Source organism: Bos grunniens, chromosome 7 (assembly GCF_055505025.1).
Source record: "Bos grunniens cultivar Pamir isolate PY7600 chromosome 7, Bosgru_T2T1.0, whole genome shotgun sequence".
NCBI lineage: Eukaryota > Metazoa > Chordata > Mammalia > Artiodactyla > Bovidae > Bos > Bos grunniens.
The window spans coordinates 24418331-24441256 of record NC_141171.1 but is presented as its reverse complement, the minus strand read 5'-3'; the positions used below and the strand labels follow the sequence as shown (position 1 = coordinate 24441256).

At 39.8% G+C, this 22926-nt stretch overlaps 1 protein-coding gene and 1 long non-coding RNA gene across 3 annotated transcripts; one reads left to right on the top strand and one right to left on the bottom strand.

Annotated features, from left to right (window-relative positions):
* Positions 1-3013: 3013 nt before the first annotated feature.
* LOC147368929 (uncharacterized) lies at positions 3014-8634 on the bottom strand. Its single transcript, XR_015166918.1, has 2 exons — positions 8069-8634; positions 3014-5238 (listed from the first exon to the last, which is right to left on the bottom strand). It is a non-coding gene; the product is annotated as an uncharacterized LOC147368929 (long non-coding RNA).
* MINAR2 (membrane integral NOTCH2 associated receptor 2) lies at positions 6474-21347 on the top strand. Of its 2 annotated transcripts, XM_086410487.1 has the most exons (4): positions 6474-6988; positions 7368-7544; positions 17035-17262; positions 21096-21347. In XM_086410487.1, exons 1-4 carry the CDS (start codon positions 6875-6877, stop codon positions 21273-21275), a joined length of 699 nt encoding a protein of 232 aa, XP_086266613.1. In that variant the 5' UTR covers positions 6474-6874; the 3' UTR covers positions 21276-21347. The 2 variants fall into 2 exon arrangements, with proteins under 2 accessions (XP_086266613.1, XP_086266612.1); XM_086410486.1 differs by lacking the exon at positions 6474-6988 and having other exon boundaries at positions 7051-7544; positions 17035-17340; positions 21096-21232.
* Positions 21348-22926: the final 1579 nt, after the last annotated feature.

The window sequence follows — 22926 nt, the reverse complement described above, 5'->3', positions numbered from 1 at the left end:
AGCTCTGTTCTGTGGCAGCATTTCCCAATGTCCTTTCTGGTTTACAGAGAACAGCTACTAAGAAGCTCTTTAAGGATTCCAGTACTACCTTCACCAATGTATTTTTCAAGTCCTGGTGAAGGAAATACCCTTTGGACCCTCTTAGGGGACAAATTTAACACATAGATGAGCACATCTATGTGGGTTTTTTTAATCTCTCTAAATTCGTGTATACTTTCTTCTTTATTACAAGGAAGTTATAGCAAGGAAGCTTTAGTATCTCAGTTTCATTCAGTGTAGACCACCATTGGGTCCAGTTTTCAGTCTTATTGTTAGAGTTACTCCCAGACTTATGAACTAACAATTTGAATCCAGAATCTCAGCTTAGTGAACCCATATTAAAAGCAATTAATAGAATATTGTATTCCTTTTACCGTAATTTATATCATTAAAAACATTCCTATACATAAATTTTGGGCTTTGGTTAATGTGAATTGGTGAAATCCTACAATTCCTTTGGCCTGTATGTTAACACCTTAGAGTCATACTTTTTATCTGGTTCTGGATCTTCCAGGACTTGACTCTGAATATAGATTTAGATGATATCACAGGTGGTGGGACATCAGCAGTATAGTTAAAAAGGTTTTATTTCAAGGCAGTCATAAAAGCTTTCTGGTTCCCAACTTAGACCTTGAGCTGTGAATGTAAAACCCCAGGTGTATCTCTTTCTCTTAAGTTCTCCACCTGATTTAGAAGCAATGAATCCATCCCCAAAGTCCTTATTCTATTTGTTTCTATGAAAAATTTTTATTGCAGCAGGTATTTCGTAACCCAGAACCTTGCTTTCTCTAGGTACTTCACTCCAGGTAACTATCAGTGAGAGTTTATATAACCATTCTGCCCTGAATGACCAGGCTCCCACTTACTACTTGTCATTAATGCCTTTAGGTCTAGTCATATGAGAGAACTAACTCCAGGGTTCATTTGTAAAATTCTGTTCCTTGGAAGCACTTCTGATACTGGTAGTTGCCAGGGTTCAATCAGCAAACCTGTGTTAGGGGATGACAGATTTGAACTCATACAGCTGCAAGAAGAGTAGGGGAAGTAAAAGTCCGTAAGAAGAGTTGAAGGATCAGAGCAGTCACCAACCAGTCTGAGCAGCCAGGCACAACTAGCTAAGTGTAACTACGAAGGAGTGATTTGTAAAGATGTCTATGAGATGCTGTTGCCTCTGTTTAGCGCCTTCCTTTGTAGGACCACAGCCAGATATTGGGTAGCGGATCTATTTCCTGATGGTCATCAGGACCTACAGTTAGAAATAAGAAATGGACGTGGAACTCAGGAGAGCAAAGGCAGTCTAGAACCTGCCACTGCCTCTGTCACTGTATCTGATTGCAAAAAGAATTTCAGATGAATGGATGCTGCCATTTGGCCTTCCAAATCTCAAGCCAATTTCTCTTTCAGCCACTTCTAACCCTGACTCACAGAAAGAAGGGGATTCTGGAAAATGAAGTTGGCCTTTTCAATGATTTTTTAAAAATATTTTTTACAGTAGATCCTTGTTGGTTATCTATTTTAAATATAGTAGCATGTCAATTCCCAATGAAGTTTGCTTTTTAACTGTGGATGATAGAACTTCAGGTCTTCCCAGGTGGAGCTAGCAGTAAAGAACCTACTTGCCAGTGCAAGAGACATAAGAGACATGGGTCTGATCCCTGACTCAGGAAGATCCCCTGGAGGAGGGCGTGGGAACCCACTCCAGTACTCTTGCCTGGAAAATCCCATGGACAAAGGAGCCTGGCAGGCTACAATCCAAAGGGTTGCAAAGAGTCAGACGTGACTGAAGTGACTTAATACACACGCACGATGACTTCAAATGTCTTTTGTTTGCCCCCATTTTGCTTTATATCAGAGATGACTAAAATGAAAATCCATTTCTTAAGCTCTCTTAAAATAACAGAGAGCCTTTATTAAGCACTTAATATATGCTAAGGGTTCTCTTAACCACTATACCTATTAAATCTCACAGCACCCTTGTAAGGAACCATTAATACTTTCACATTGTAGCTGAGGACACTGAGACCCAGAGAGACTCAGCAACTTGCCCAAGAGCACAGGTTAGTTTCATGTCACAGAGACACTCTGACTTCCACTTCTGTGCACTCAGGTAACCTGATTGCCTCCCTTATTCATCAGTTTTGAAAATGTTACATGGTAGATTCAGAAGGATTTATAATCTAATCACAGGCTTTCTTTCTAATCAAAACTATCCAACTAATTTTCAAAGTAAGATAATTTTATGAACCCAACTGTTCATCTGAATATTGTCCAGACTTTGTCAGTGGAAACATTTTCGGATATTTCAGTTGGTTTGGCATAAGAAAGGAAGGGACTGAGGAAGGATGAGGAGAAGAAAAAAGAATATGCCTAATTAGTATTAGATAGTTTGGCCTAGTGAACCACATTTAGTTCTATTTTTATCATTCTCATGTTTCAAAGGACTTCTAGGCCCAAATCCAAGGAGAAATGATGCTTTTATGAACATTTGTTTTAAAGAAAGAGAACAAATGATTAGGTGCATGGTAAGAGTCGAGAAGGCCCAGATATCCAGGTCTCTACCAGATTATTCCTACAGTATAGCTACTTATATTTATTTATACTCTGTTCCTCGAGAATGAGGGTGTTAGTGACAATGAAGAAATAGAAGCCCTAAGACAGTATTTATCCAATCACTCTCAGGTCAATTTTTTGTAGTGTTGAAAGGAGAACAATGAAATGGGTGTTAAGTGATCAAATAAATTTGGGAAAATCTAGCATTAATGACATTGGAGAAGGAAATGGCAACCCACTCCAGTGTTCTTGCCTGGAGAATCCCAGGGACGGGGGAGCCTGGTGGGCTGCCGTCTATGGGGTTGCACAGAATTGGACACGACTGAAGCAACTTAGCAGCAGCAGCAGCGGCAGCATTAATTATGTGGAACTTCTCATTCTTCCGTGTGAGTCTGTGCATTATAAACGATGAGAAGAGACTATGGAGTATGTCATAAATATATTTAGCAGTGGGATCCTTTTTTCACTGTGCATGATTGATGAAAAGCAGAGCACTAAGCCATTTTTTAATCTAATGTAATTGCATTATCAGTTTCCAGTCAGAGGAGAGCCCTTTTAGGGCTCTGAAAGAGGTCAGATCAGATCAGATCAGTCGCTCAGTCCTGTCCGACTCTTTGTGACCCCATGAATCCCAGCACGCCAGGCCTCCCTGTCCATCACCAACTCCCGGAGTTCACTCAGACTCACGTCCATCAAGTCAGTGATGCCCTCCAGCCATCTCATCCTCTGTCGTCCCCTTCTCCTCCTGCCCCCAATCCCTCCCAGCCTCAGAGTCTTTTCCAATGAGTCAACTCTTCACATGAGGTGGCCAAAATACTGGAGTTTCAGCTTTAGCATCATTCCTTCCAAAGAAATCCCAGGGCTGATCTCCTTCAGAATGGACTGGTTGGATCTCCTTGCAGTCCAAGAGAATCTGAAGAGTCTTCTCCAACACCACAGTTCAAAGGCATCAATTCTTCAGTGCTCAGCCTTCTTCACAGTCCAACTCTCACATCCGTAAATGACCACAGGAAAAACCATAGCCTTGACTAGACGGACCTTTGTTGGCAAAGTAATGTCTCTGCTTTTCAATATGCTATCTAGGTTGGTCATAACTTTCCTTCCAAGGAGTAAGCGTCTTTTAATTTCATGGCTGCAGTCACCATCGTAGTGATTTTGGAGCCCCGAAAAGTAAAGTCTGACACTGTTTCCACTGTTTCCCCATCTATTTCCCATGAAGTGCTGGGACCGGATGCCATGATCTTTGTTTTCTGAATGTTGAGCTTTAAGGCAACTTTTTCACTCTCCACTTTCACTTTCATCAAGAGGCTTTTGAGTTCCTCTTCACTTTCTGCCATAAGGGTGGTGTCATCTGCATATCTGAGTTATTGATATTTCTCCGGGCAATCTTGATTCCAGCTTGTGTTTCTTCCAGTCCAGTGTTTCTCATGATGTACTCTGCATATAAGTTAAATAAACAGGGTGACAATATACAGCCTTGATGAACTCCTTTTCCTATTTGGAACCAGTCTGTTATTCCATGTCCAGTTCTAACTGTTGCTTCCTGACCTGCATACAGATTTCTCAAGAGGCAGATCAGGTTGTCTGGTATTCCCATCTCTCAGAATTTTCCACAGTTTATTTTTATCCACATAGTAAAAGGCTTTGGCATAGTCAATAAAGCAGAAATAGATGTTTTTCTGGAACTCTCTTGCTTTTTCTGTGATCCAGCGGATGTTGGCAATTTGATCTCTGGTTCCTCTGCCTTTTCTAAAACCAGCTTGAACATCAGGAAGTTCACGGCTCACATATTGCTGAAGCCTGGCTTGGAGAATTTTGAGCATTACTTTACTAGCGTGTGAGATGAGTGCAATTGTGCGGTAGTTTGAGCATTCTTTGGCATTGCCTTTCTTTGGGATTGGAATGAAAACTGACCTTTTCCAGTCCTGTGGCCACTGCTGAGTTTTCCAAATTTGCTGGCATGTTGAGTGCAGCACTTTCACAGCATCATCTTTCAGGATTTGGAATAGCTCAACTGGAATTCCATCACCTCCACTAGCTTTGTTTGTAGTGATGCTTTCTAAGGCCCACTTGACTTCACATTCCAGGATGTCTGGCTCTAGGTTAGTGATCACACCATCGTGATTATCTGGGTCGTGAAGATCTTTTTTGTACAGTTCTTCTGTGTATTCTTGCCATCTCTTCTTAATATCTTCTGCTTCTGTTAGGTCCATACCATTTCTGTCCTTTATCAAGCTCATCTTTGCATGAAATGTTCCTTTGGTATCTCTGATTTTCTTGAAGAGATCCCTAGTCTTTCCCATTCTGTTATTTTCTTCTATTTCTTTGCATTGATCGCTGAAGAAGGCTTTCTTATCTCTTCTTGCTATTCTTTGGAACTCTGCATTCAGGTGTTTATATCTTTCCTTTTCTCCTTTGCTTTTCACTTCTCTTCTTTTCACAGTTATTTGTAAGGCATCCCCAGACAGCCATTTTGCTTTTTTGCATTTCTTTTCTATGGGAATGGTCTTGATCCCTGTCTCCTGTAACAGCCACCATTATTTATTGAGCAAACGGCTTTGTGAGGTTCTTCAGACATGATTCATGTGAGGATGGGAGCATCCAATAAGGCTGCTCTTTCATGATGTATCCAGTAGAGCGGCTCATAAACTAAAAGAGAGAAATATATTATCAAACAAAAGATAGTAAGAGGGCAAACAGATTACTCTGAAATTTCAAAGGAAGAAAAAATCATTTCTCTTATTAGAGAAAATATGTGAAGTTTCTGTGAAAGGCTGGGTGTCAGCCATGGCCCGTGATGTATAATTGGGAAGTGGTCAACATCCAGGGTTGGGAAGAAATGATTTTAGGCAGAAGGACTGGCCTCAACAGAGGCATGATTTAGGGGTGGAGTGAGAGTGGGGCTTGGCCCATAGCAGAAGCGGGAGGAGAAAACGTGATTTTCTGATTGTCAGTCATGTAGGCTACCCGTAGGGATAGTAGTGAAAAATAAGAACTGATGGTTTAGGAGTGATGGTAGACAAAGGATGGTGGGAGAAGATGGGCAGTCTGAAACTGAACTTATAAAAGGAAGGAGATAGTATACAAACTTCTGAGCATCTAGAGCACAGTGGAGGAATCTAAAAGGAAGGACGCCTAAGGAAAACCGATGGCTCATTTCACCTACCTCATACTTTGGCTAAGGAAAGGATCTAATCAAATATATTTGGATCTGGGTTTTGTGTCTCCACTTGCCAATGTAGAGAGCCAAAGAGAAGTAAGGTTCTTCTTGAAGATGTGTGTTATTCCCCAAAGAATCTTTTAGGAAAAGCAAACAGCCTGAGAAATATTTGTTCATTAGATGTGTTCTGGCAGCAGCCAGAGAAGTCCAGAGAGTACCAAGGACATGTACAGACACATAACACACTTGATTCTTCAAACACTGATGATTTAACTCTTTTGTTATCAACTGTCATATGAAGTCCTTTTTACTTTCTCTGGTAAGTGTACTGATTTAAAAAACAAATATTTTAAGTATTGTAAGACAGTGATAGAGTTTGGGTCCAAAAATTATTGCGGAAAACACTGGTTGTTTAATCCAGTTTACAACTATCAGTAGGACACATGATTTTTTTCAATACCCTCATGTTTATTGCCATGAAGAAGGGAAGGACTCTCTAGCGTCTGCTTGATTCGAGAACATCCTGGCTGCTGAGTCTAATAAGCCATAGGGCACTCTTCTGAAATCTGGTGCTGATATATTCCGCATGTAACCCCATTACCTTTGTAAGAAAATCCTTCCTGCTGAATCAGATGGGTTTGCATCTGAGGCACAAACATAACAGGCTGTGTCTTTTAAACACTGCTGATGTGTCTATCCTTTGCCTTCTCTTTTTCTAGATGAAAATCCATATTTTCCTGGTGAGAAGTATGGTTTGCCAGAGACAGAGTGGCTTGTAATGAGAGAGCTTATCTACCTTAAAGTCATCATAACTTCCTGGCTTGAGATAATCTCCATAACCCCACTCCCACCTTGTCTCATTGAATGGCAGATGGGTTCACTGAGGACTGCATGTCATCCAAACCCAGCCGCCATATTCTCCTCCCTTTCCAAGTCTGCTTTGTGAACAGCTAAGAGCAGAGTCAAAGAGATCTCAGAAAGCGAATGGACCAAGGCAGTAGTTTGGGGCACTAAATTACTGTAGCAAACGATCAAGCAAATTCTTGCTATTTCCCCCTCAAGCTGAGGCTGACAACCTAAGCACGGTTAGGTTTCACATAACCCTGAGACTCTGGGAGTCAAAACATGAGAAGAAACAAGATCCTGCATATCACATGTGAGGCTGTGGAGACAAGGCCAATCCAGCTGGGTCAGCTCAGCAGTGTTCAAAGAGAAGTATCAATTAACGCCTGTCTACAGGTGACTGTAGCATATGCTCCAAATTATGGACTGGGACCCTGAAATTCTGGTAGCCTTGATCCAAAGAGTATTTCTGCTTAAGCTGTTATTTCTGTATGAAGACGCATCTTCATTCATCCTTTACAATTGAATAAGTATGGGCGCAGATGTTCCATTCAAGCATCCGAGGGGATAGAGAGAGAGAGAGTGTGTGTGTAGTGTGAAGGGTAAGTCAGGGTGCTCCACTGTCCCATGGAGCACACTTGAGCTGTCATTTTGAGAGTGGTTTCTGAGCACAGCCCACAGCCGTGTTTCACACGCCCGGCGGGCACCCTCAGGCTCATTAATAATGGACCACTCTGAGAGCAGCAGCCTTGCTCACCTCTGTTTTCCACTATAGATGCAGGGAGGCATGGATCTCTCTGTTTTGCCAAATAACAACCATCCTGACAAGTTCCTGCAGCTCGATGTGAAGTCTTTAATGAGGAACTCAGCCCTTCTCCAGGCCAGCCTGGTGAGGTTTCCGGGAGGGAATTACCCTGCCGCACAACACTGGCAAAACCTCGTCTACTCACAGGTAAGGTCTGGGAGCACGTATATATGCGGATGGGGGCTTGCTGCCTTCTCGGCATCTGCCACTTCATCATTTGTGCAAAAAAGCTACAGGCAACAGAGTACAGGGTAGCTGCTCACTCTTGCCATAGAAAGGGGCTTTCTCTCTTCGTCAAGGGAAGGAGACTTTCTCTGGTCACTTGATCAACTCTATGAACTATCCCAGCCATTCATTTTCCTTCATGCCCCAGCTTCTCCTACTGTCTTCTTTTTAAATTTTTGCCTAGCCTTCCCTTCAGATGTTTTCAGATCAATTACTACATTTGCAGATAAGGCTCTGGGTGGAACCCCACCTCTGTCTTCTGGTGTAGTCTAGGCATAAAGCATCCGAAGATTACACTGTGGCCTCATACATGGCCTCTAAGACAACTGAATCTTGCTTCCACCTCATTTAGACTGGCTCCCTTTCATCTTGTGGCAAAGAAACTCAAACAGTGAAACAATGGAAACCTAATGATGGAAAGAAAGAAAATAGAGGGAACTCTCTACCTGAGAAAGGTGCTGGCTGTTTTTGTAGAGGCTCTTTGTTTCAGCGGGTATCCATGTAGACAAGACTTAACAAGCAATCTTCAAACCCAGACTTCATTTCTTGCTCTCTTCTGCATCTTCTTTTTTGCTAACCACAAGAGAAGGATACAACTGATGAGTTCCATGTGCTGAAAGAAACATAAAGGCCCTGAGTGTTGCACAGCTCATGAAATAGGAATAATCTTTGTTTTAAGACATGAGGGCTAACGGGGTTAAGGGTTAGTCCATTTAGAAACAGGAAGAAGCATTTCATTTCAGAACAGATGTGAATGACCTACAAACCCCTGCAAATCATTAAATCCTTTGGAGTGGTTCAAATTCCCTGAACAGAAATTTGTTTTCTTTTAAGAAACAGTTGCTACTCATGAGTCCTGGTGTAAAGTGACTCCTTTGTGGTGTGTTTGTGGGCTTCTCGGGACCTTTATCATGAGATCATTCAGAATCAAGTACACTTGGATAGTTATGTAAGTGTTTCCTCCACCTATGAGGTTTTTAATTCATTTCCATTGTAAGGCAGCCTGTTATGACAACCGACTTTTAAAAAATTTTACATCCTTCCTTTTGGTAATTTTCAAAACCTATCCATACACACCTTTTTGATGGCTGCTTTTTGTGTGTTTTGCTTAGTTTAAGTTAAATGTGATGAAATTCCTCCTTTGTCTTTCTTACTGTTTATATCATGAACTAAAATAATTCAAAAGTCAGCTTAGAATACCTTGGCCCTCCTGTGCTATGAAGTTTAGTCTAAGAAAACATATCCAATAAATTCCTTTGAGGTTGGAACACACCGATCTAACATCTTTTGTTTAGTACTGGAGTTGACCTGTTTCCTTCATGTGGAATTTCACAATTTAAAGCTCCGTGAATGTTGTTCCTAAACCTGAATGAAATGCGAGTTTTAAAGGGCATTTTTTTCCCCACAGGCCCTGAGGTATAGAAATAGTTTTACAGGGCAAACCAAGGATGTAAAAATCTGTTTCCTATGTCTTTGAATGTGTCGTTGGTAATCGCAAACTATAAATAAACTTGATTTCGTTATAACTTTACCCTAAAAAGAAATGTCTAATGACTGAATAAAGGCCGATACACTACTAAATAATGTTTGCAGGGAAGAAGTAGATCAATTACAAATTTAGTTAGTTGGGTACATGTGGCTCACATGAGTAAAAACAATTATATTTGCTACTTTAGATTGCAGTATGTCAATAAATAATGCTTCTCTCCTTGGTTGGGTCTTAAAAATCCAAGAGTGGTAATATTCATTGGTAAAAAAACAAATCTAAAAGAAAAGAATGTATGAAAGTTGTAAGTCTCTATGGTGATACCTGGAATAAGGGCACTGAATACACCAGGTGGACTAAGGTACCAGGGCTTCGAGAGGTGGCAGGCAGCTGTCAGTAGCTCTTAATTTAAAACCCTCACCTTGTGGGCTTCATGTCTCACTCTGTGGGGACACATTAAGCCAATTGAAGAACATTGAATAGGAGATTTGAAGCTTGGTTTCTTGTCTCAAATCCACAATAAACCAGTCTGAGAGGCATCAATTATCGCCCTTATTCAGTCCATGCTTTAGTATTTCCACTTGCAAAATTAGTGTAGTATTCACTTTACGTAGTTCCTTAAAAGTGAGAGCAAATAAGGTAAAAGCAACTGACAGAGTTTCCTTTAAGAGAATAAGAAATGGGCATCATGTCGTCATTTGCTATCAATAGTATCCCCAAATGTGTTTAAATTAGCCTATCATTAGAATTTGGAATAGCAGATAAGACCACTTGCATTCTTTGATATATACCGTGGATGGAGGGGTGTGTGTGTGTGTGTGCATGTTAGAGGGTGTAGTCAGTACTTCTATCAAGCTCTCTGGCCAAATCAAGCAGTTAGATTATATACTTCCATGAAATCCACACAAATTTCAGAGTTGTGTTAGCTTACCTTTTTGGCTCATAGTCCATCCGTCCCCACCCCAGGTACATAGTATTTAGAATTAAGCCTACCTCAAGAAATGTCAAAGGACTTCACCTACAAACATTGCCCTCAACACTGGTAGTAACCGAACAGTTGAAACAAGAGACCTTCTAGGGACTTCCCTGGCAGTCCAGTGGCTAAGACTTTGCTTCCACTGCAGGAGCCAGGTTGGGGAACTAAGATTTCACACGCTGCGCAGTGCAGCAAGAAGGAAAAAAAAAGTAGTGTATTTATATCCATGATTTATGTTTTATGAATTTCAAAAAAATTCACATTCCACCTTCAGAGGCAATTTTCTAAGCCATTTTATATGAGCAGAAGCAATACCATGCATATAGGAAAGTAAGCAAGGATGTCCCCAGGCACGCCAGCATCTCAGGACACTGTTCATTCCCTTTGTGAACATGCATACACAGGTCACCTGTATCTGCAGGTAAAGAGTACAAGCAGGTACTTCTTGATTTAACTAGATTTATACTTTTTCTTTAATTCTTTCACTAGAGAAATAAGGCTTCTTGATAAAGTTCTTCTCAATGCAATGAACAAACTTTTGCCAAAATCTAATATTTCTGGTTGTTGAAATAATTGGGGGCATGTATTTGATGAAGGCACTTGGAATTATATTCCAAATATTTCTGCCAGTCCCTTTATGCTGTTGCTGCTGCTGCTAAGTCACTTCAGTTGTGTCCGACTCTGTGCGACCCCATAGACGGCAGCCCACCAGGCTCCCCCGTCCCTGGGATTCTCCAGGCAAGAACAGTGGAGTGGGTTGCCACGTCCTTCTCCGATGCATGAAAGTGAAAAGTGAAAGTGAAGTCGCTCAGTCATGTCTGACTCTTAGCGACCCCATGGACTGCAGCCTACCAGGCTCCTCCATCCATGGGATTTTCCAGGCAAGAGTACTGGAGTGGGGTGCCAGTGCCTTCTCCACAATCCCTTTATAGAGGAAGGTAAAAAAAAAAATAATTCCTTTTCTTTTGGTATAAATGATAAAATATATTTTTTCAGATACTGTAGTGGGATTTTTCTTCTGATTAGCAGTTAGACTTCAGAATCTTTCTAGACTAATCTATTTGTTATATCTTTTCCTGGCTTTTATGATGTCTGTTTGAGAACCCAGGGGATTTCTGTACTATACCTATGAACTAGAGCAGAAGATCAAAGCTAAGGAGGTTGCTCTTCCCTTGGTTTCTAGACAAGGTCATTTCCTGGGTGTATTTCCTAATCACCTTTGCTCACTTTTTTTTTTTCAGTCTTAAAGCTCTCTTTTCCCTTTAAATTCTAATATTTTTTCTTTCTCCCTCAGCTTTGTTTTTGTGTATCAAAACTATATTTCACAATCTGTGTGTGAACACACATGTCATGCCTTCTCCAGGACTGTCTCTATTCAAGTATTCCATATCCTATTTCAATAAGAGCAGCCTGTATAAGCTTATATTTGGGCAAAATGTTGTCGGCATTTTGAGGTCCGTAAATTATTGTCTAGGAAGTAGGAGCATCATTGAGTTGCTCAGAATTTTACTTGCAGTTATCAGAACATGATTTTATCAAGTTATGCTAAATTTATGTAATTTACAAAATCTCCAGTGGGGTCAGAAATTCCCCCTTGGGTGACAGTGCTGCCAGAAGCATCACCCGCTTTGTCCCATCACTGCTCCTCAATGAGACCCAAATGCCTCTGGCACTGAAACCTTATTAAAGCACGGTGTGTGTCACAGGAGCACATGTGGGGCTCCAGAGCCCTGGTTACTTGGAGGGGAAGGCCGAAGAAGAGGTTCCAAGAGAGGTCTGGGTCAGACTGGGAAGGCTTGATGCGTGTGGTATGAGATTTCAAATTTTATCCTGAAAGTTTGGAGGGGTTGATGGAAAATTTTAAGAGAATCACATGATCAAATCTGTGCTTCATAAAGGTGACCATTTAGTAATTTGGAAAACAGAATTAATATGAACAGTGGGGAGCAACTTTCTAGGAAAAGTTGTCTGTGGGCTCACATGTGAAATACAAACAAAATATCCCGTTTGCATTATGATTATGATAGGAATTACATTGTTAAGTGTAGACCACATTGGGGAAAATGGAAATCCTTATAATCTTGATTTTTCCCAATTTGTGAACATGATATGCTACAGTCCATGGGGTCACAAGAGTCAGACACGACTGAGCCACTGAACTGAACTGAACCTTTTCAAAAAGAAACAGCTTTCAATATCATTGATTCATTCCATCATATATATGGGTTATTTTCTTTTAATATTTATTGATCTCTCCTGCTTTATTATTTCATGGTGACTATATTCTTAATCTGACCAATATTCATCCCTCACCAGAGGCAGTGACTAAGTTTATCCAGTGCCCCATCCACACGGTCCTATAATCTTTGCTGCACTAGAAATGCAGTTACTGCAGAAATTCTTCCTTCCTGAATGGGAAAAATGAAAGAACGCAGACACTGCTCCAAAGTAATTCTGAGATTCTACTGGGAATAGTTCATGTGGCCCTCCTTCCTTGATGGTGGGGAAGATGGATTAGGCCAGGACTCTCCTCTTTAGAAGATATCCTGGGGCATTGTTCTCTAGAGTTCCTGGTCCAGCGCACTAGGAAACATTCCCTTGTTCATCAAAGTTTTTTGCCATATCACAGAGGGACACCCTCAAGGCTGTAGAGGCTTCAAAATTCACTCCTATTAATCCATTAATAATAAATACATCCATATTTGGAGGCATCGGGTTACTGTTGTTTTGTTGGTTTTGTCTGTAATTTTTAACAATCTTAAAAACTTTTAGGTCTAGGCTTGTGGTTTCTCTAGTAAAACATTTCTTATAAAACTTAGTGTGAGCTATATATTAACGTAATCATTTCTATTTTGTTGTGGTCACTTCTATATGTCAGTAAGTACACCTTAAGTTCTTTGAAGGCGTTGATCTCAAATAGGCTTTAACGGTTTGCTTTTCTGCCTCCATTTCTCCTCCTTTGACTCAATGACAAATGCCTGGAGACAGTCAGGAGTAATAGTTATGAAACCACACCCTGACGTGACCTCTATCCTGAGTCGCTTCATTCTACTAGGAAATTTAAATGGGCTTTTTTTTTTTTTTTCTTTTGGCTCAAATTGTGTTTGGAGTCTATAAACAGTCAGATTTTTAACAATAGAAGGCATCAAATTTCCATAGTTTCTCTCTTTTTTTCTTGCAAACAATTCAGCTCTTTCTATCATTTCATCTCTTTCTTATAATACAGCAATACTCTGATCCTTGTGCGTGTATTACTTATCCCTCATAGAGCTACAGGGGATTAGATTCCAAACGACCACAGATAACACACCAAACAGTTCTCACTGTATGCTATGAAGAGCCATCCATCCAGCTTCTGATACTCCTCTCATCCCTCTCTTAACTGCTAAGCCAATGCCAACAGTTGTAGAATTTCAAGTGATCACTTTCTGTACTAAGGGGAATGTAGGCTAGGCCACACTATGATGACAAAATATCAATAACTAAAAAGAAGAAAAACATTCTTGTGCATGGAAAGTCTGAGAAAGGACAGATAGGTTGGCGAGGTGGGCAGGGGTTGGGCAGCTCTTTTCCAAGCAGTATCCCAGAGCTTGAAGTTCTTTCATCTTGTATAGCTCTGCCAGCTCAAAATCCTTGCTTACAGTGATATAATAACAAATGAGAAGTGAGGACAGGTGAGCCAAAAAATCTTGTTGGAGAATTCAGGGGCTTGGCCTGGAAATGATCTCTGTTACTTTTGACCCCACATCAACTACTAGAAAGAGTGGGCCCAGTTGAACGTCAAACAGGCTGAGGAAGGCGGTCATGCCTTGTGCTCAGAAAGGGAAAACACATTGGTGAGGATTTAACCTGTCACACCACCAGCTCTTCTTTGTTTATATTTGCCTGCTATATATTTTTATGTGCTTTCACTCTCACTTTTTCTGAGTTCCTGTATTTTAAGTATTTTAAAAATCTCATATGAGGTCTCTGTTATTTAGAGGGTTTCATCTATTTATTTAACATGATTGTTTCCACTTTTTTTCTGTTTCCTAAGATTTTCTCCTCTGTATTCTTTGTTTCAGGTTTTTTATCTTTTAGATTAACTTTCTGTCATCATCTTCTGCTCTACTGATTTAGAATCTACATCTTCTTTCTCTATTTTTAAGTAGTATCTCCATCCTCTAAGAGAACTTATTTCTTAAAATTTCATAATTAAGGACTTCTCAAGTGGCCCAAGGGTCTACACTTCCACTGCGGGAGCTATGGGTTCAACCTCTTGTTAAGCGACGAAGATCCCACGTGCTTTGTGGCCAGAAAGAAGAAAAGAACTTTCCCAATCAAATATAACTGTTAAAGATTTCACTGTTTAGTTTTAGGTTTCTCTTAAAACTCACAAATTAGTGATTATTATTTCTATTTTACCATAAAATCAGTGCTTGCTTAGATTTCTGTCTATATTCATCAGCTTTTTTTTTTTCCTTTTGTTCTTTTTCTTTGTTTTTCCTAGCATTTATTCTTATACATCTTAACCTTCCCTAATATCAGGTTTCTTCTTCCTGAAGTATATTTTTTAGAAATTCCTTCTTTATTGGCCTATTAATTGTATACTCTCAGTATTTGTCTGTTGAAAGTCTATTTTATTCTTTTTATTAAATGATAGTTTACTTATACATAAATGGCATAAATATTGACTAAAGTGTATAAAGGATATGTGGACAAAGTAATGGTTAATACAGAAAAGCCTAGGTAAGCTTTGAAGCTTATTTACTTAAACAGTATTTTTTTAACTTTACAGCCCATATTGTTAAAATAATGAAATTACTATTGTGCTTCCTTTTGATAAATGTAGTCCATGTAAAATGTAGAGTGAAAAATTAAAATCAAAGACATGCTTTGGTTTTCTTTCTGAAGAGATTTTTTTTTAGTTTATCAAAATATAGAAGAACCTCAACCACAATTAGTAATTCTGTTTCTTCCATAAAATTCTTAATAAAACTATTCTATTAATTTTCCCTTCACATGTCCTTCAGACATGAAATTGTCATACAGTGCAAAAAATGGCACTAAATTCTAAACCTCAAACATTCAAGAATACTGTTTAGAATTAAGACCTTGAATGTTCTTTTAAAAGTAGCTCTGATTATTTTTTCTATCTTTTGTATATTAGTTTTTCAAGGTTTGTATACATTGTAATAGAGGGTATTGTGTTTTTTTCTTAACCCCTAAAACTATTTTTCTGATTTATAGAGGTTTCTTATTTAGGAAACTCAAGGAATAGTCACGCAGGCAAGAAAACAGACAAAGCCAATTTTTCAACATCAGAAGGATTATTTCTCTTCAAAGAAGATCACAGATATCTAGCCTTGAAGCAAAAAACTTGAGTCAGAATTATGCTAAACTTAAACTATCTAAATTTTATATCAAATTGTTTTTTCTCAGTTCCAGAAACATTTTTCATGAGTTTCATCCATCTTAAAGATGAATGCTAAGTCAAGATGATTTATTATTTCATTGCAAACTTTAGTATTATAGAATATAAATTGATTTTGAACAGACCAGCAATCTAATAAAGTCAGATAAGACCTCCAAGTTGATCTCTACCTATCTAAAAAAAGTCTGGATTAAGAAAATTAGGGAAACTTAAGGCCAAAGAGAATATGAATGAAGGTACCCTTTATCTAGATGATTTTGGGGGGGCTACCAGCCATTTCAGAAGGAGCTACATATATTAGTTTACAACTTTGCTATGTGACCTATATACCCCAATAGATATGAGGGAATCAGTGCACTGATGATTATAAATATAACTCAGAAAAATATTAATTACTACTGAAACTTCTCTGATTAGGAAGGCTGAAATATGTGAAACACATTTATTGAAAAATTGCTGTAAGATAATGAAATGTGTCACTAGTTCTTAAGAGTCAAACCTAAGTGTTCTGAAAATTAACTTATGTGGAATTCCTTTCCCTTGATGCCCTATGATAAATAAGACATTACTCTACAGGCTTTCTGTTTCTTCTCCAGTTTATTTGGTCAATGAATAAATTTTAATCTGAAATTTTTCTATCTTCATAATAGGTTTGTAGTCATAAGGGGAAAAAAAGGCAAAGTAAAAATATGAAGGTCATACCAGACACAGAAAAACCACATTGTTTTTGTATAATCCATTTATATAAATGAGTACAGACTGACCTGTGATGGGGATTCTGGAGATACTGATTATCCTTGGGGAGGGGAACCAAGAGTAATTAGAAGGCAGTGTGGGGTATGCTGGTATGGTTTGTTTTTTGGTAGTATCTTGGGTTTATTTGATATGTGAAAATTTATCGAACTCTACATTATTACATACGTACTTTTCTACATGTATATCATGGTTTAATTTTTAAGTTTTTAAAGATCTGAAAGTTAGAATTAGAGCTATCCAATACCCAGCCTGTCTATAGTGACATATAAGAGGGCAATGCTAAGTTAGTCTAGTTCTCCAAGCTATCTAAAATCGGAGTCCCAAGGGAGTTCCCATGAAAGCCAAAGCATAACTATAAAATGCCTTTTAATCTTGACTTTGCTGGATTAATACCGCAATGTTAATTTTTTTTTTTTTTAAGTCATAGAATGCACAAGTAGAAAGAGGTAACAGGTCATTAAATCTCAGTGCAAATGATCTGGGGAAAAGTTACTTTCTTCAGAATTCTACTGTTTGAATTAAGGAATGCTGTTCTTTCTCTGTCATTGTAAAATAGCATTTTAATGAATGATTACTGAATCTGAACACGATCACATGCAAAGAAAGAGCTCAGTGATAGAATCCTAAGTCAAACTAGATCCTAGAATTCTTCCTTCATTCATTGTCCTAATCTGTTGGGTCCAGGCAGAATCATTAAACTTTCCGGTATAGTTATTTCACATTTTCCTTCCCTATCATCACCTCTTGGTAAGAGAGACTTTGTTACTGTGTTTCCTGACAGAGAGAAAAGAAGAATATTACTGCTCAACACGTGAGGGGATCCAGTGTGAAGGGCACCATCACCGTTGAGAGCCCCCCACCATCCTTATCATCTGTTCTGAAGAATAACCCACTATATGGTGATGTAAGTTTTGAGGAAGCTATGGAAGAAAGAAAAAAGAATCCTTCATGGACCGCTGAGGAATATGACAAGCGTTCCCTGCATACCAACCTCTCTGGGCATCTGAAGGTACTCAAGGCAAAGAATCAACTCCTTTAATTGATGACGGAGATCAGTTACATAATCCTAAAAGAAATGGGTATTAAGGTGAGAGGCAGTCTTCACTGGGCATAAAATCTCCAGAGTTGAGGTTATTTTGACCTCTGGCTTTACCTTCTCTCTCCTAGTCAGTATTTGTGTTTATTTATGTGTTTTATAATTTCAGCAGTTACCAGCATCACTACAGTGTAGAGAGAAAGAAATGATGTGACAAGAAGAAGGGTTTACCTGGAAGGTATCAGTTTGTGAAAGTCAATTTGTAAGATTAAGTGTTTTCCCCTAGTTTTGAGATCATTTATGTTTGTGAATAGCTGAGTTCTTTATTCTACATTTTTTCAAATATATTGATTAATTGCTGTGTCTTAGGCATTGTGCAAGGCAGTTCTCATCAAAGATCATTTTATTTCAAGCCTACTCGGTGATTTAAGATTGCAGATTTACATTTTGGACATTTTCCTGTGTCTCAGTAACAAAACAAAACAAAAGCATTTCAACACAGGAAAAGTATGCAATGAACTCATTCACCCAGCTTAAACCCAACTCAAGTTTTTCCTTTTCTTTCCCCTGGTGTCACCCTTCAAAAAGTCTAGGAATCCCTGAAAAGCGGGAAAGGTGACCCTGTTTTCCGAGTGGACTGGATTCCTACCCAACCTTGGCTGGCCTCTGCCTGTCCTAGGGCCAGAAAGGCCTGACATTTTCCAAGTGTGACAGTGTATGTCTGTCCTAAGCCTCATACCCTAGTCACCTACAGGCTTTTCCTTCTGAAGGAGACAGCATTACATTTCCTTAAAGTCTTATATTTTAAAAAATCTCAAATGTGCACTCCTTTAAATATTGTCCAGAATCTTTGAAGTTTCTTTATCTCCCAGTGGATTTAGTGTATCTCATCCTTAACGTAGCCTATTCTCCAGAGATGTTTCCATAACAGATGCTTCCCCCTAGCAACAGTAATCTTGTGTTTTTTAATCAGGAATCCAAATATCAAGACCTCTAGGAAATAACCTTCTACCACTAGGAAAGATAGATTGATATAGTTCACAGACATTTCTTGACTAGGTGCTAGAGCCTCCGTTCTTCTCTTTGTTGTTTACATGAATGACAAGGGTACTGTAAAGAAGAATATTCTTGCCCTCCAAAAGTTCATCTGAGTGAAGTATTAACAACAAGCAGTAACTCTAGGACAAGAGAGAGGAAGACAGTGACTATATGATTCGTAGAAAGTGCTGGGCAGATTCAAAAGAGGACAAAGTCACATTGAATTATAAGAAAGCTTTGGGGAAAAGTTCATTGAGGCTGGACTTGAAGGATATGTAGAACTCCAGATGACATGGGTCGTTTGCATGAGAGGAGAGGCTCTATTCTATCAGAAGTAACAAGAATAAAGGCACAAATATAAGAGAGTAAGAGAGTTTGTCAGAGCAATAGGTAGTCCATTTTTGCTAGAGCTACAGCTAAAGTAATAGAAAAATGGGGGAAATAAGGCCAACAAACAGATTCAAAATAAACTTCAAATGTAAGGCTAAAGAAACTGAATGTTATTGGCACTAAGGGGTAATTTTTTGTCGGCAATACCATGACATGTTTAGGAAGACTGAATGTGAATATGATGTATATATTGCTTTACTAAAAACAAGGCTGGCCCTCTTCCCACCCATCTGTTACCTGCCCACTCACCTCAGAGCAGAGGCCCCTCAGGTTGGAGACCGGTGGGCAGACCTCATAAAGTCATAACTTTGGTTTGTATTAGTATCTCTTCTTGCTGCTGCTGCTAAGTCACTTCAGTTGTATCCGACTCTGTGCGACCCCAGAGACGGCAGCCCACCAGGCTCCCCCGTCCCTGGGATTCTCCAGGCAAGAACACTGGAGTGGGTTGCCATTTCCTTCTCCAATGCATGAAAGTGAAAAGGGAAAGTGAAGTCACTGAGTCGTGTCTGACTCCTAGCGACCCCATGGACTGCAGCCCACCAGGCTCCTCTGTCCATGGGATTTTCCAGGCAAGAGTACTGGAGTGGGGTGCCATTACCTTCTCCAAGTATCTCTTCTTACACCTCATCAATTCAACTTACTTCATCATCATCCCTACCCCATCTCCTAATTAGCACATGGAATGTCCAACTTAATTTCTGAAACCTTTTCAACTACTTTACAGGCCATGAAAGTTCCATGTGCTTTTGGTCACTCCCATTTTTCTGAATTACTAAGTTTATGAATAAAAAAGGAGAAAAAAATCCCATATTTAGTTACCAACGCAAGCTATAAGCAGAATGTGGGAGTGGATAGTCTCCATTATGGAAGTTCTTACTGAAGAATGAGGCATTAACCTTGCAGGCAAAGTGCAGGCCTCTGATTAGGACACAGACAAAATGAAAATAAGAGTGAAGTCAGGCAAGGATTTTTAAATCGTCTATCCTTCTGCACAGATCATTCAAATTTTATTTTAACAGCTTTCCTAAGACTGGACTTTGAAACTAAAAGCGATGGAAGAGTTACAGTGTCATCACCGAATCCACCCAGCTCGTTATTACCAGGGTAATAAGCTAATTCATTACCTGGCCGTGGAAGCTGGCTAACCTGAAGTCACTGAGACTAGAGAAGCCGAGAGGGGGTGGGCAGCCCAGCTACAAGCCATTGCAATAATCCAAATGAGAAACAATAAATCTTGAAATGGATTTGTGAAAATAGAGATTCAGCATTCACCATAGATTGTTTGTTTGTCTACTAGATGCCAGGCATAGACACTGAATCTTTAGCACTGAAATAAGGGCTTCCCAGGTGGTACTAGTGGTAAAGAATCCACCTGCCAATGTAGGAGACAACAGAGACATAGTTGGGTTAGATCCCTGGTGTGGGAAGATCCCCTGGAGAAGGGAATGACTACCTACTCTAATATTCTTGCCTGGAAAATTCCATGGACAGAATAGCCTGTTGGGCTACAGTCAGTGGGGTTGTAAAGAGTCAGACATGACTGAGTACACACATACACACACACACACACACACACACACACATAGCAGGAGACAACAGGGAATTGTGTGTGTGTGTGTGTGTGTTTTAGATGTATGGACAGTAGAGTTTGCAGATGATTTTGGGACACAGGAGATAAATTTGAGTTGAAGACAATTCTGTAGTATGGAAAGGGAGACAAGGCCTGTGAAAGAATCAGAAACATGGGGATAAATAAGGATGGGAAAGGATATATCGGGTCCTTTATGCAGAAGGCTAACAGTGCCAGAGCTTCTTCATGCTAACATGCTGTAGCCCTCTACACGGAAGGCCAGAAATTTGAGAAGCACAGAGAAGACTTTGGACTCTCAGTCTTACTCCTCCTTCCATGGAACTCAGCTTCTGGATTTACTGAAAAATTCAGCAAACATCTTCATTCTTACTATGCCAACAAAATCAAAACCCCCAAGATCATCTGAGGCAAGGAATTTTAATTTTATTTCAACTCACTAACCTGATGGACACACACTGTTTATAAATTGTAAGAGACACTAAGTTGGCAAAAACATGGCAGAAACACTCTTGTGTTTGTGACCCTAGAGTGTGAGCAATTTATTCGGTAAACAGTGAATCGTCATGCAGACCTACAGGTTGAAGCTGAGGATTCCTGGTCAGCCAGGAGGCTGTAGCTGCATGTTGCAGCTGTTCAGAGAAGCCTAGCCTCTGGTATTAGAGCTCTGACACTTAAACCTCACTCAAGGTTTGGAATATGGATGTAGATTACCTATACTCTCTTATTCTGCAATCTCAGTTAGTCTGCAACATTGACTGATCCTATCCTCCATGTAATTTTCTTTTAGGAAAATCCTAATGACCTACGGTTTTGGTTGGGAGAAATGTACACACCCGGTTTTGATACCTTACTGAAGAAGGAAGAAGAACAAGAGAAGCATTCAAAATATCGTCGTATAGGCCTGATTCTGCTCCTCGTAGCCTGCGTCTTGGTTTCCATAGTGACTGTTAGCACTTTCTTCATCTAAAGAGACTACCCCCAGACACAGTCACTTCAAATTTCTTTAAAATCTTTCTAAATAAACAATTGCAGAAAAACATGTTCATGGAGTATACATGTATTGTTGATGGTTTAGTTAAATGTACTTGTCTTGGAGAATGCAAACTTCGTTTGAGATAATGCTGGCTTTCTCTACTGTGTTCTGTGAAACCTTTGTAAGAATCCCCAACCTGAGCCTAGGCCTTTGGGCATCAGGAATTCTGGGGATCGTAACCTCTGAAAAGTATGAAGTGTGGATTAAGACAACCAAAATTAAACATTTTAATAGAGAATGAAACAGCACCAACAATCGTCAGCAGCTTTGTCTTAATGTTTACATTATATTCACCTTATTTTGAAAACACTATTACCACACTCCTGTCATCACTGGAGAAGTTGAACAGATCATTTTGTGGCCAACTACCAGGTATATAGGATAAAAACTTCTGGTTGTGTGGTCTGTTGGGTTGAATTCATGCTGTTTTATCTTCCTTTATTCTTGTTTAAGCCAGAAAAAAAGGCCGGGGGAGGTGCTGTGGAATATCCCAACATTTTTCTTTTCCCAGCAATCCTTTATAATGCCCCAGTCTCATGTTGCGATTTTAATAGACCTAAACTTGGACAGGCTACAGTAATATAATTAATCGCATTTAGATCCAGCTGTGCTTACTGATTGATCCACATTGGCTAGTGTGACCCCTGGTAGCAATCAGGATGTAGCTCTAGGATTTAGCATGCTGGCCCTAAAAAATCAGAGAGGATGCTGCTAAAAGAACAGATCTTGCATCCTGATTGTGCCTTTTGCTAAATCTTGCCCCTCTAGCAAGTCCTATCCAAGAAAGGATATCACCTGCCCAGTAGGGCTTGCCTTATGAGTAACTCCTGCTGCTGCTGCTAAGTTGCTTCAGTTATGTCCGACTCTGTGCGAGCCCAGAGACGGCAGCCCACCAGGCTCCCCTGTCCCTGGGATTCTCCAGGCAAGAACACTGGAGTGGGTTGCCATTTCCTTCTCCAATACATGCAAGTGAAAAATGAAAGTGAAGTCGCTCAGTTGTGTCCAACTCTTAGCGACCCCATGGACTGCAGCCCACCAGGCTCCTCCATCCATGGGATTTTCCAGGTGAGAGTACTGGAGTGGGGTGCCGTCGCCTTCTCCAAGAGTAACTCCTGGCCCCTGGTAAGTCGTTGGCTAATTAACTATGGTTGTTTCAACAAATTTGAGTTAACAGCACCTGAGGTCACCTTAATTGTGTGCAGGCACCTGGGTAATGGCTCAGGGCACAGAAGGAGAAGCAGGTCACCACTGTTTCCTCCTTTCTAGGACACCCTTCCCTAAGTCCCCCATCCATGTTCCTTTCTCCTCTTAGAAGACTTCTCCCCACCCCCAGACTATCTTGGGCAGAAACAAAAAAGGGATTTTTCTTCTTCCCATTAGTCAGATTTCGCCTTTGGGGTTGCCGTATAATTTTCTTGTTATTTCTCTTAAAGATGCTTGAACATTGAACAAAGTACTTGAATATTAAAGTACTACGTGACTACAGTAAAATCATTGTGTGTAAAAATTGTCTTAAGCATGTTTCTCCTTTACTTCTTATTCCTACTCTCCTTTGTGATAGGTTCCAGTCCCATTTAGAACTGAA